The sequence below is a fragment of the Polypterus senegalus genome, chromosome 2 (assembly GCF_016835505.1).
Source record: "Polypterus senegalus isolate Bchr_013 chromosome 2, ASM1683550v1, whole genome shotgun sequence".
Taxonomy (NCBI): Eukaryota; Metazoa; Chordata; class Cladistia; order Polypteriformes; family Polypteridae; genus Polypterus; species Polypterus senegalus.
In genome coordinates, this window is record NC_053155.1 from 50,994,321 (window position 1) to 51,009,605 (window position 15,285).

Sequence of the window (15,285 nt, forward strand, 5' to 3'; positions counted from 1 at the left end):
AGGAGGGCTTGTGCCTCCTCCAGACCGCAAGGGGGCGTCCGTCCTGGTTGTGTTGGGTGCCTCGGGTACAGGGCTTAGAAGCCCAACCCTGTAGGGACCCAAAGTCACCGCCAGGCGGCGCCCCAATGCCGGTTTATCCCGTGTGGTTCCGGGCCAGGGATGGAGCCCGGCCGGGACGCCCAGGAAGACCAGAGGAGGGCTTGTGCCTTCTCCAGATCGCAAGGGCGATCGCCCTGGTTGGATAGGGGGCCACGGGTAGAGGGCTTGGAAGCCCAATCCTGTAGGGGCCGTGGCCACCGCCAGGCGGCGCCCTGGAGCCTGAGGAACCCTGGAGCCCAGCACTTCCGCCACACCAGGAAGTGCTGGGGGGAAGACTTATTGTGGCGACCGGAGACCGCTGGGGCGTGGCCAAGGAGTGGATGGCGGAAACACCCGGGGCTCATCCGGGAGCACTATATAGGGGCGCCTCCCTTCAGTCGAGAGCGGAAGTCGGGTGGAAGAGGACGGAGCTAGCGGGAGGACTGGAGGCGGCCAGAGAAAAGAGAGAAAGAGGCATTGTAAGGCCTGAGGACTGAAAGAGGCATTGTAAGGCCTGGAATTGGTAAAACGGTGCAAGAGGCACTGGGGAGTTGAGCGCGGGACAACCTGTAAATATTGTAAATAAACAAGTGTGTGGTGAAAACAACGATGTCTGTCTGCCTGTGTCCGGGTCAAGTTCACATATATATATATATATATATATATATATATATATATATATATATATATATATATATATATATTTATATATATATATGTGCACAGAGAGAGAGAGAAAAATGAGTGAAACTACTGATGCAAAGTTAAATTCACAGTGAAACTCAGTGTTCGGCTTAACTGTGTCATTTCTACTGCATCTGCCTCTCAGTAAGCATTTAAATAAAAATTTCTAGTGGGGGAGTAAAAAGCAATGGAAAATCTGTGTATCCTCTGTTAAAAAAAAGAGAGAATGCACACTTCTGAATACTGATGTTAAGATACTCTCCAAAGTTCTCGCTAAAAGGATAGAGGAAGTGCTTCCTTATGTAACATCACAAGGGTAACTGGATTTGTTAAAGGCAGACATTTGGCTTCTAATGTTTGGTGTTTGTTTAATGCAATATACTCACCCATAAAATCTATACACCAGAGATAGGACACAGAAAAATTGTTTGAAATAGCTGAATGGGACTACCTTTTCACCACATCGCACAAATTTGGGTTTATACCAGTCCAGAAGCCTCTATATTAACATTATCTCAAATTACTTCAAACTAGAATGTGGTACTAGACAAAGATGCCCTCTTATCACCGTTGTTTTTTGCAGATACCATTGAGCCATTGGCCAATCAGTTTAGAAATGCATCAGAGATAAACAGGATTACCATAGAAGGCCTTAAACAGAAAATATCAATATATATACAGCTGATATGGCACTGTATATATCAGACCCACAAACTTCCCTACCAGTAGTCCTTAATGTACTAGCAGAATTTAAAAAGATTTTTAGACTTAAAATGAATTTGAATAAAAGTATAATTTTTCCATTGAACTCTCTAGCACACAACACTGGACTGGACATCTACCCATTCACTTTATCCGATCAGTTTAAATATTTAAGGGTAAACATCAGTAAATAAAATGATCCTTTTCAACAAAATTTTGCTATCAGTGTGGTAAAAATTAAGATGTGAACAGACGTTCTACCATCCATCTAAGATTAGCAGGAAGAATCAATACTGTCAATACGAACATCCTTCCTAAGCTTCTTTTTCTATTTTAGAGCATCCCATATATATTAACAAATTGGTCTTTAAGAAGTTAGACTCAAGTATGATCTCATTTATTTGAAATCTGAGGTGTCCTTGCATATAAAGGGTGACTCTACAAAGACCTAAAGCAGAAGGTGGCATGTCACTACCTAATTTTCATTTTTATTACAGGGTGGAAAACACACCAGCTATAAGGACCTGGACATTGTCACAAATTGATAAATATACACAAGCCAGGTGCAATAGAAATACAATCTTGCCTTACTTCTGTATATGCCCTGCATTCTGCCCCCAGTAAATACAAATTATCGTCAATATACCAATAATCCAAATGTCCATCAATCACTCAGAATATGGAACCAATGTAGGAATCACATCAATGCAAAGCAGTTTTTATTTGTTGGACCTTGGATTACATTATAATCACCTTTTTTCTACACTCTCAAACCTACACAGTGTTTAAAGTTTGGAAAATGCCAGGGATTAAAACACTGAGATAATTGTATATACACTAGATAATGTCTTTGCATTCTATGAACAATTACACTCTAAATTTATCTTCCCATCAATACAATTTTTCCACTACTTTCAAATCAGAAACTTTGCTAAAAGGAACCTGTCCAATTTTTCACAACCCCCTCCCATTTCTATCCTAGACGAAATACTGATCAGTCTTGGAAGACTCAGATAGCATCTCAATAATACATAAAAACATTAAATTCTCTTCCTTTCAAATATCCCAGGATTTGGTGGGGAAAGAATTTTTCACTTATTATCTCAGAAAAAGAGTGAAAGGCATCCATACATAAAATACACTCTGGTTCCATATGTGTAAAGTATTCAAACACTCAACTTACAATCTTTTATCGATCACATTTATCTTGTTTAAAATTGTCTAAAATGTATCTACTGCAACCTATGAATGTTGCGATCTAGCTCCAACCTCACTGAGCCAAATGTTTTGGAAGTGCACAAAATTAACATCATTTTGGACAAAAAAAAACTTTGAATGCCTATCAGACAGCCTAGTTGTCACAATCACTCCTAATCCAATAACAGCCATGTTTAGTGTACTGCCACATGGTCTTAAAGTGGAGAAGGGCAAATTGATTTTAAGTGCCTACACGACAAAACTAGCATGTAGACTTATCTTGCTTAACTGGAAGAATCCTAGCCCACCTACTCAGAGGGTAAATAATATTCTATAATATTTGAAACTGGAAAAAATCTAATTCTCATTTAGAGGATCTGTACAATTTTTTTTTTTAAATATGGCAAGAGCTCATTAATAATAAACTTTTTTTTATTGAGGAAAAGGACATTCCTCCTTTTTTACTGTATTTCTCTCAGATGGGGGTTGAATTCTGTTTTGTTAAGTTCAATTTGATTGTATATAATGTTATCTTTGTTGTGTAAGTTAGACTTAATTGTATGGAATAAAAAAGGCAGCAGTGACTTTTCATATACCACACTTTTCTGAAGAGAAAACACAACAATGTGCATGATGAGGTTCTACATGTGATCTTACTGTAGATGGCTAAAAATTCTAGACCTGCAGCCACAGACCCTGAGACAGTTGTGGCATAAGATTCCATTAGGGAATCTTCTTTTCTTTTGGAAATTTGATTTCTTCTCCCTCTCTTGCTACTTTTGTTTACTTCAGAAAGGCAGTTGGACTCAAAATGTGCTTCTTGATGTATCACAACATGCCACAGTATAACTGCACGGGAGAAATGGGAGTCATGAGAGTAATCTGAAGCTTTTAACTTTTTGTGTGATACATTAACTTGAATGTAAACCATTAATTCACTTCTATAATTTTCCAGTTCCACTGTTGGTAGTATAATTATAGCCTCAGATTTTACCTACATATTAGTTTGCCAGCTTACAGTTGCTTCTATCAAGTTTTGCAAAGCCATGGCAACAGTTTATTTAGATTTCTCAAATAGGCTGTATATTTCTTTCTCAGGTTAAACAGGCTGGAAACAGTGTTGTCTTTTTACTTGTGGATGAGGAAACTTATAATTATTACAAGAATGCTGGCATGAAGATAACTAATGAGATGGCAAACCTGAAGCTGCTCCCACATAAACCCCGCACTATAGAGCTGGCTAAAGGAGAAGATGGCTATGGCTACTATCTGAGAGAGGAAAAGGCCCGGCCAGGTATGGCTGCATTCAGTTGTTTACGAAGTTTTGCATTATTACATAAAATGTTGTCTACATGGAAGCAAATTATTTTAAAGGTGACATCCATATATCCTCATTTTGATTACACATCATTAAACATTTAAACAATATTCTAATAAGTACCAACTACAAAAAAAAGATGACTGTGTGTTTCAGCTCTCGAGTCACAACTTGAGAAAAAACTGTAAATGACAACTAGCAGGGTGTCACAATTTTCACCTATAGAAACAAAAAAGAAGCTGTGAATATCACATAATAATAAACAACAAAACTTTTTGCAGTTTTATTCAAGAAGCTGTTACTTTAAATAAACATGTGTGTGTTGTAGCGGACGACTAGAGGATAGAAGGACCGGGAGAGGGACAATACATCCCCCAGGACACGAAAGGGCAGCTGCCTTGGTTTGCATTGAGGCCACAGGATCAGAGCTTAGAAGCTCATCCCTGTTGGGGCCCGTGGCCACTGCCAGAGGGTGCCCAGATGGTTACAGAGCCATGGACTGCAGTACTTCCGCCACACCAGGAGAGTGGTGCCGGAACAGGAACCAGGCACACCCAAAGTGCTTCCGGGTGCCCATGCAGCACTTCCACCATACCAGGAAGTGCTACAGGAAGGTCATCACGGAGCACATGGAGCACATCCGGGTGCATTATAAAAGGGGCTGCCTCACTCCATTCGAGGAGTCAGGAGACAGAGGACAGAGCTTGCGGGAAAGGAGTGGAGGTGGCAGAAGAAGGAGAAAGGAAAGAAAGAGAAAGAAAAGGACTGTGAACTTTATTGGCGATTTGTGCATTGTTCGGCGCTTTATGCAGGAGCAGAAATTAAATGTTTTTGATTTCTTGGACTTGGGTGTCCTGTGTCTGTCTGTGATCCAGGCTGGTTCTTCACAGCATGTAAAAAAATGAACAATTGTTTTTAACCATTCATCAGTTTTAAAGACAAAGAACTGTTACATTTTGCACAAATGTCTGAATGCATTTCTTTACATAGAACATTCTTGATAGATGAAGCAGTTAACTAGCAATGTAGTTCAAAGTAGTATCCTGAAGAACCTCAATCCTCACACAACATCATTATTATAGCAATGGCTGAATAAGAATTGACAAAGCCACTATATTTCTGTCTACATCCACACTACTGTTTTCATTTAAAATTGCAAACATAAGTCTTGATTACCACTGTATGCTGATATTCTTTACCAGAAATAGTTGATTTACATATCAAAAAATAAACACACCTGACGATTACAGGTAAGAGGCCACAAACATATGAAAACAGGCACTAAGGAAGTACTCAACCACAGAAATAAACCTTCCAGAAAGAAGATGCATGGTACTTCACCCAAAAAAGCCTTCTCACTTACAAACTAGCACTCTCAGTCACTCTAAAAAGTGGGCCATACCTTCTCCCACTCGTAAATCCGGCCCACCTTAAATCCGTTCACACCTCTCCGTCAGCGTCTTTTGTCCGGTAAATGTGCCGATTAAGGCAAGCAGCCGGCTATTCCATGCCCCACCGTCGCAGAACATTCACTAAATTCTCCCAGCTCATGCCTTGCTTGATTATCTGGGAGTGAACTGCTGGAGTTTTAGAGTGGAAATAATAGATCGTTATTTGGAACACATGAATTTCATTTAAAACAGAAACTTTTTCATATTTTAGTAATAAATGTTACAAAATGTAGGCATAAATTATAGAATGTGTGAAGCCTGAAGTCCAAAGATCAAATAAACACTTTCACAAAAGGTTCAAGGACGATACAACAACTTCCATGGCGTAGTTGGTAAGATTTGCTGACTTGTAATCAAGAGGCCACCGGTCCCTGCTGCCTCCTATATTTACTGTTTTCAGTAGTGAGCTGCTCTTATTGTTAATATTATACAGTACACACATACATTTGGTTTGCGTCTGTACATTTATAGTACTGTACTTGTAAAAGTTACCTTTTTTTCACTTTTATTCTCTCATTCACGATCACGATACATACGACCGCTCTAGGGATCTGACACTGTTAGTTTTTATTTGAAATTGGGAATAACTGTAGATGCGAGTCGTGTTTTCAGGCAATGGAACTGGACATTCTCTGATCTGGAGGGATAAAAGCTGACACATAAACACGAGTGAATCTGCCTTCTTCGTATCTCACCATCACTTTATTTTTTTTTATTCAGTTGTATTGAGTGTTCCTGCACGCACAGAATTAGTATGCACCTTATGGTGTATGATGTCAAAAAAAAAAAAAAAATAAAACACACACGTAGGTATATATGATATTTTGAAGAAATCATTTTGTGACCGGAATAGTAACAATCACAAAACATCACCGCACTAATGCAATATTATTTGAAAACGAACAGTGTCAGATCAGGTGTGAATTTACGCTGGCGCTGTTACTTAGAGTCAGATCAGGAGAGATGGGAGGCGGGGTGGGGTGTTACAGAGTGATCGTCATTGAGAAAATAAAAATGAAAAAAGCTAACTTTTACAAGTACCATAAATTTATACCCAAAGTCCCATATATTTGTCTCTTTCTTTTTTTTTTCTCTGTGCTGCAAGAACCGTCTTTCCTACATTTACGACGTGTGTACCTGTTGCAATGCGCACACTTTTCTCTATGATGTGGTTTCTATTACACACCTGAAAAAAAGAGACAATATATGTGACATTTTGAAGAAATAATTTTATGACCTGAATAGTACCAATCAGAAAACATCATCAAACTAATGCAATATTATTTGAAGACGAACAGCGTTAGATCGGGTGTGAATTTACACTGGCGCTGTTACTTAGAGTCAGATCAGGAGACGCGGGGGTGGGGTGTTGGTGGACGGGTTGTAGATCTTGGGGTGTTGGTGCGTGAATGTGATTGAGAGAATAAAACTGAAAAAAGCTAACTTTTACAAGTACCATAAATTTATACCCAATGTCCCATATATTTGTCTCTTTCATTTTTTCTCCGTGCTGCAAGAACCGTCTTTCCTACATTTACAATGAGTGTACCCTGTGTGTACTAAAAGCACGGCTTCCACAGTAGGTGCTTTTCACATTATATGTGAACCTACCTAAAAAATACAAAGGAGAGAAAACTGGACTAGAGGCAGACAGGGATGAGCTGAGGCATACTTTTTGAACATTTTATCATGCCAGTAGCAGACTACCACTAGGCTATATAAATTCCTCCAGATCACAAAAAGCAGGAAGGGCTCACTTATATAAGTAAATGGAAGGCCATTTAAGTTACCTCAGTCAGTGTGACTGAGAACAGGAGGTCACGCTCTGAGATAGTGGTTGCCATAAGAGGTTGTAACCTTTAGATTTTTTCAGATCTTTATAAAAGTAGTTCAGAAGATTCATTGGCATATATTTAAAAGCTGTTGATTTCTCCAGTACCATTGAGTTGACGGGCAGTATGACACATAGAAAAAGAACTCAAATAGCAAAAGGTTTGTGAGGCCTGAACATTTTTTTGAGAGAAACTGTGAGGTGAGGTGGAAGTGGTATTTTGGACGTGTTGTTTAATTTACGAGTGTAGGTAAAGGTTCTATAACCACAAGATTTAAACACTGGATACTGAGAAATGAATGATATTCTTTATTTTCACAGGTCACTTCATTAATGAAATTGATAATGGAGGTCCAGCAGACAGAGCCGGACTGAAAAACATGGATCGGATTGTGTGCGTTAATGGTGATCCAGTAGATTCTATGAGCCATGAGCAGGTGGTGGAAAGAATCAGAGAGTGTGGCAACAAGACTTTTCTGATGGTTGTCGATGAAATCACAGACAAAATTTATAAGATGGTACAACATACGTTCTCAGTAATAATATCTGAAGCCAATGTTTACTTTGCAAATTTCATTGATTTTGACAAATGGGTAGCACTGCTGGCTTATGGGTCTACAATAATGGATTCAAATGTTGTTGATACTGCTTATATGAAATTTTCATCTTCTGTGCATGGTTGCTTGGGTTTATTCTAAGGGTACTTGCTTTTCGCCTACATCTTAATATAGTCAAGTTTTACTAACTGTGAGATGGTACAGTCTGTGGCCACGATATTAGTTACACCTGCTCCTCTAACATCCACTCATTAGGGTGGAACTCAGTAAATATATTAGCACACCAGGGGCCTCATGTACATAATGCCGTGTGTAGTGCTCACACTAAAACATGGTGTACAGACAAAAGTGGAAATGTGCGTACACACAAAAAAATTCTGATGCACAAAATGGTGCGTAAGCCATCTTCCATGCACTTGAGCTCCATACATTTTGGTCAGCATGAAAAGTAACGCACGTACACATTCCTTCCATCCCACCCCGACTCTTCACAGAATTTTGCATATTTTAATATGCAAATCAATCACCTTCCCCATTCAGTGTTTGGTTAAATGACAATGGCAAAAGCATGTGAAAAAAAGAATGTCAGCGAATGCAAAGTGGAGGCAAGGAAAAATTAACTATTTGTTTGCTTAAGCAGTGGTATAAACAACAAAAGGAAGTTGATCAAGTGATACAGAATGGTAAAGAAACTCGGAAGTTCAAGTTCAGAAAGTCGCGCAGTGCCCAAAATAAAAAAGAAATGGTCAGATATCAAAGTCAACGAGAAAAGGCGAGTCACAACCCACCATCTGAGTATCAAACAGAAGCATATTAGGATATAGAGAAAAGGAAAAAAAAAAATTAGGGACAAAGTGAAATGTCCACTTTAATCTTGCACTTTATTTTGTCATTAAAGTAGAACATTGTAAATTTAATCTTAAAATCAATGCTGCCTCAGCTATGCGCAAAGTCTATATGAACTTCTCCCATTCGGCAAACGGTTCAGAGCCTTTCCTGCATGAACCTCGCGGTTCAGAAACAGTTTCATCCAAAGAGCTATAAACATACTTAATCAGTCCATCAAGTGTTCCTGGTAGGACTGTTTGAACTTAGAATTCACTGTCTGCACTATATGTACATGTATATTGTACTTACGTTTCATATTGCATATTTTTCATTGTCTTTTATGTATTATTATTATATCATTTTATAGGAAATAACTTTATGAAGGATTTGCATATTGAATCTCATTATACCATGCAATAACAATAAAGGAATTCTATTCAATTCAATACAAGAGAGAGCATATTTACAGATGAAGACTACTGGCTTCTAAGTTGATTCAGGTTTCCAAGAGCTATCTTCTTGGAGCTCTTGATGTAATTTTTATGATGATATGCATTAAAGTATGTACATTAGTAATGATTAAACATGTTGGCACAGTGGTAGCGATGATCTGATGCTCTGTCCAGCCTCTCTCTGTATGCTTTCTGGGACTGGATGGATAGATGGATGGAATAATTAAACATGTACTACTAAGATATTTCAAAGTTCCTTAAAAGTTTTGAAAAATTATCATTCTAAGCTTACAGCTGGCTTTACATTTATTACAATGCTCACTGTGTGGCGATTGGTTACGTATAGAAAGAAAAGGAAGGACTGGAATTTGGGGTTAATACATTGAAAGGGACAGTACTTCTGCATTAAATTACTTCATCAAGGGTTGTGCATGTCCCAGCAAGTATATTGCAGGACGCAGGAACAATCTCTGGACAGGGCGCCAGTTCGTTGCTACTACCGTGCCCCCATGTTTAATACATGCTTTATTTCATTTCCTCATGAAAATGATATCAAGTATACATCTTAGTGTATAAATTATTCAGATATTACTTATCATATCACACATGTAATATTACATTACAGGAATGTAATGTATGCTGTGTTCAGTTGGCGCAATAGAAAGCCCATTTAAGAAGCACATGGTGATGCACACACAGAGCACACATAGAATATGAAGCATTTAACATGCTACTTTAGTTATAATGGGATCTGAGAAACTCTACTAAATGTTCTCCTGGGTAGATGCTGTATCACTATTATCCTCTGCCCTTTCGACACATTTATGCCGTAGAGCTTTCCCATCAGATGCTGTACAGCTGTGATTCCATGCTCAGATACAGTGGGTTAAAATACTCTGAGTGGTGCACCAAGAGTAACAACGCTAAAGCAGCTGTGGTATTTGGAATATCTTGACCATTCCGTGGACCATTACAATTGTTACAGGTTGATTACAATCAGATGCCTTAAATTTATAAACAATATGCGGTTAGTTTCAATGTATTTGATAAGCCGCATCAGGGATGTAAATCTAAAAAAAAAAATGGGAAACCACACTGGAACATTAGCACTGCTTTGACGCTGGGTGCTGCCAGTTTGCAAAACCGAGTGAAAACTTGTGTTCGCACAGGTTAAGGATGGCGTGAGAATGTGTGTGTCTTTACGCCAAGTTTAGTTTTTACATAACTCAAAGTGAGTGTGGAAACGGGTGTATGCACCGTTTATACTTAAGGCCCCTGGTCAAGATTATTAATTGTTATTTGACTGAACATCAAACAGCTGTGCTCCTGCACTACTGCCTCTAGAGTTTACAGACATCCTGTTAATGAAAGCAGTCAGAGAAGAATGATGAAACGTGTATTTAAGCTTACAGAAAGGCCATAAATACTAAAATTAGCGGACTTGACAGAAGTTGACATGCAGAAAGATTACTCGATATACTATACTTTTCATCTTCAAGTATTAGATGACCACAATATATGTGATCACCAAAACTGGATGTTCCCTACTCTGCAAATTCTCTACTTTAGCTGTGACAGGCAGATGGTGAGAATTTGGCATAAAGTGAATCCATGGAGCCATAAAGCCTTGTGTCAGACTGGTCATAGTATTCTACTGGTGTGGGAAATGTTTTCTTGGCACACATTAGGCTTCTAAGTACCCAAGTGTTACTTGAATGCCACAGGTTTCACTGTTTATTAATTGCATCCCTTTAGTGCAACAGTTTTCCCCTTTTTTTAAATAAATATTGTCAGTCAAATAACATTTCTTGTCAGAAAGCACACATTTTTGCGGAGTGGATAAAACAAACATGACAGAGACTAGTTTACTGCAGTAATCTGTACAGTTTGCAAATCTCAATCACACAAAGATGATGTGGAAATGGAGGTGTACAGCATAAAATTCTGCATGAATGCCATAATATTGGAGTTGATGTTGACCAAAAATCCATAAGTAACATTTCCAGCATCTAGCTGAATCCATGCCAACAACAATTAAGGCCGTTTTATAGGTTTAAAGGGTTAGGTGGTGGTTAAATGCTTCATTCTTACCTGCCAATTCTGATATGGTAGGCTCCAGCTACTTAAAATGCCAAGAAATTATCATATGAACGCAGTACAATAAACGTTTTACTTGCATGTCTCTTTGGAATAGAGTCAATGGTACAACATCAACAAAAACATAATATACACACATACATATATAAAAACCAAGGCATATTTAGAATAATTTGTACAATACACATAGTATATAGAAGAACAAATGAAGTATGTGTTACCATGACTGGCTGTTTTTTAAACCTAAGATAGGTTGATCAAAAATGTCTCTAAATAGAAGACTAACTTAAGTGCCAATGGTCATGTGTCTTTTTCCAGAATTAAGAAGCGAGAAAAGTTGTTCAGGATGGCTCAGGTCTTTAAAAATACTGCTTGTCTTTCTAAAGTAGCAAGTGTACTGTACATGTCCTGAACTGACAGCAGGTGGGAGCTGGTCATGTTCTGTGCCGCCATCACCATCTTTCACAGGACTTTACGCCATACTAGGATGCCATACTAGGATGTGATGGAGCCCGTGAAGATGGACTCCACAATACACCTGTAGAAGTTCATGAGAACAGATGAAAAAATCTGAGAAAGTAAAGGCACTAGGAAGCTTTCTTAACAATAGCTGAAATGTGTGGTGTCCACTTCAATTTACCACAGACAGTCACTTAAAGAAAATTAAAGCTGCTAACCCTCCCTGCAGCACCCCCTTCAATGTAGATAAGGAGTGTTGTGTGCTTAGATCTGCACTCTACAAGCTACCTCATTATTTTTGGTGATTAGGCCTATGATGGTGTCATCAACAGATTCAATGATAGAATTGGATCTGTACTCCTGACGAACAATGTGTACACGAGGGGGCTCAACATACTACCCTGTGTAGAATGGAAACTGTCAAGTACCCTGGAGTACTTCCGGTGCCAGGGCATAACCTCATGGAAGCACTTCTGGGTCAAGAAGAATCCCACAAAAACAGATATCATGAATCCCTGCAGCATCCAGGGGACCCATCAGAGTTGACTCATGGCACTACAACCCCCATCTTTTCCTGCAGGTTTACACATGGTTACCAAGGTCCAGTCTAGTTGATGGGGGATAAACATATTCCGAAATAAGAGCCTTTACCCATCACTGTCCTTCCATTCTAGCTTCCCTTCTTGGCAGGTCCCCCAAACTCCATGGCAGAATGCCCCATTATCTTGTTTCACACTTACAATGGAAAGTAAGGCAGGATGGATGACTAAGCAGCAGTGATGACTGGCATACTTGGCATCAAGAATACTCCATTAACAATCTCTTTGAGGGGATACAGTAATCCCAACAACAATTACAGTAACAAAAGCATGGCTACTTAAGTAATGTGAACCGTTAAAAGAAGTTTGCTATACCTTCAGAGTGTATAGAAATAGAATGAGTTGCTAGGTTTTAGGTGATACAATTAAAGTTTTTATGTTACATAGTAAGAACTGTAAAGAGCAGTTCCATTTACTGCACAAGAATGGTAAGAATCAATACATCAGCAAATTACATACTAATCCAAAATAAGTTTACCCATTTTGGCTGGTGATCATGACTTTCCCTTTACCTGCCTTTAGTTTTGCTTGATGTCTATAGTTTCTTTATTAACATTCTTGATTTTGGCTGCACTCTTGCCCATTCAGTTCCCTTATGAATCTGCACCATTTCTTTTGTCAGGTGAAATCATAATCCATCTCCTGCTTAATATTATTTATCTTTGGTCATATTTGGCTAATTTTTTCCTCCCTACTTCCTTCTCTGTCCACCCTAATAATATTTGTCCTTTAAAGGAATACTTCACCCAAAAATTATTTTTTTATGTGTTACCTCATATACTTTGTAGTGGTGGCTGAGAAAGTTTTAAACACATATTTTTTTGCATAATGAAGAGAAAATTGTTTATAACAGAATCCAACAGTGACCAATACTATACAATGGCAAACAATATGAAAAATGTCCATAGAAAAAGAAAATCTTCTCAGAAGTCAGAATTCTTGACTAATAAATGAGGGGGAGAGAAGCTGCTCTTCAATTCAATAGCACAACATTAAGGGAATGTCATTCCTGTTTACAATGCATGCAGATTTTTCCAGAAGTGACTTTTAATAATATTTTAGCACAAGCTGCATACAATCTGCACACTTTGAGCATACGACTGGATAACAGACATGTAGACTATGTGAAACAAGTAGCACAACAGGGACGTTTTTCACATTTTGCAGTTGTACAGTGCTGGTCACTATTGAGTTCTATCACGTCATGAAGTATTTTCTTTTATACTGCAGGAATGAATGACTTAACAAATTTTTCTCACATATCACACAACTACTCAGGTAGGTAACATATTTAAAAAAAAAACACTTTATAGATTCATTGCAGTCCATAACAATGACTCGACAGCCTGCCAGACTAACATCCTTCAGTATTATTCACCTTTCACTTCTTTCTTAAAATCCAGCATTGTCGCCATTATCCTAATTTCTTAGAATATCAAATATAGCTTTGGTGAAGGAGAAACACTGCCAACACTCAATTTTTTTTGCTTTCTCTTTTTTACTTATTATTGCAAGAGGTAAAGTAAATTGACACCTTTTATTGGCTAACTAAAAAAGATTACAATATGCAAGCTTTCGTGGCACCTCAGGCCACTTCTTCAGGCAAAATGTAATGGCTAACATGGTACAACACCCTAGTACTATTACTTAATTATCTTAATTAATCAGTTAAACAATTACTAAATCACAAGTCATTAATAATGAATGGGGTCACTTTTCAAATGCCAAGAATATATATATATATATTTTATTGCAATGATTTAGTGACCCCCATAGCACATAATCTTAAGATAACAAAAGCTGGTTTGACTATCAAGAGGTAAACATTTTTTAGTTAGCTATCTGCTAAGATGTCCCAAAATCTCAGCCTGACACTTTTTCTACACTAGAAAAGTAACTGACACCAATGGACTAACTAGTGAGATCAGGCACGGCTGGCTAAGCAGTTACCAAGGCAAACAAATTGTTACTGCTCATAACAACTTCTCAAAATGTCCCAGAAAGTTTATGAATATTCAACTGTGCTGCAAAGCTATGATACTAGATGGGGATTTGGTTTGTAAAGCCTGTTGTACTTGTTGGAGATTTTACTTTTTCCTTTGAGGAGTGATTATCACCCAAAATAAAGAACTGGCCCTAAACATCTCTACAGCTAAATGTAGACACTCACACATAACCATACTCACTCTGGCCTGGGCAATTTACAATTGTCAATTAACCCAAAGAAAAAAAAACAAAAAACAAAACAAAACATGAAAACAGGAAGAACAACAAAAAGCTAAATAGACTGTCAAAAGATTTTCTTGGAGCATCTACAAAACTTTCTTCTGCTGAGGTTTCAAGTTTACTTTCTTTCAAATCAATTGACATGATTTTGAAGAAAAGGAAAAAAAGACATTATTCACACCAATATACTCCACAGCTTTTACACTGAAGTTACTCAACAGCCACACAAACTGTCTTTTTCTGTCAAATGTTGCGGGTACTGTATTACTGTCTCAAATCTGAGAGGGACAGGTAAGTAAAAGATTAATTCATAATAAACTGGATGATTACATTATAGGACTGGCTGTTGTTTACTAGCTGACGTGTACAGCAATGCTCAATCTACATTCTTCCTTACCCACATTCTTATGACAAAAGGTGTGAACCTTTTTAGTATCTAAACTAGTAATATAATTCCATCGATTTAAGATAAAGGGATAAAGGTTGTGACTTTATTACACTAAATCAACTATGATATGCTAGTGCCAGAATATAATCACACATTCATTTTTAAAAGGGGATGGGCTGACTAATGTTTACCTATCATTATTAGTTTCCATTAACTTGCATAAGTAGTGCACACCCTCTAGAAAGGTGCATTCCTAACTTTTCTTGACTACTTCAACTTCATGTGTCCAATTTTTTTCTCAAATTCCTTACAATTGGCTTCTTGAATTCAAGTCTTTCTAATGACATTCCTTTCTTCTTCTGCTCTGTTTCCTTATTTTAAAATAGATATAATAATGAAATACTGTAATTAGTATCAA

The 15,285-nt window shown here is 38.0% G+C and overlaps 1 protein-coding gene across 1 annotated transcript in view; it reads left to right on the plus strand.

Annotated features, from left to right (window-relative positions):
* Positions 1-15,285, plus strand: part of pdzk1 (PDZ domain containing 1) — a 45,043-nt gene that overhangs the window by 20,642 nt on the left and 9,116 nt on the right. The window contains exons 5-6 of the mRNA XM_039743664.1: positions 3,760-3,955; positions 7,583-7,779. Of these exons, the coding sequence (XP_039599598.1) occupies positions 3,760-3,955; positions 7,583-7,779 (393 nt within the window). The remainder of the gene's footprint in view (positions 1-3,759; positions 3,956-7,582; positions 7,780-15,285) is intronic.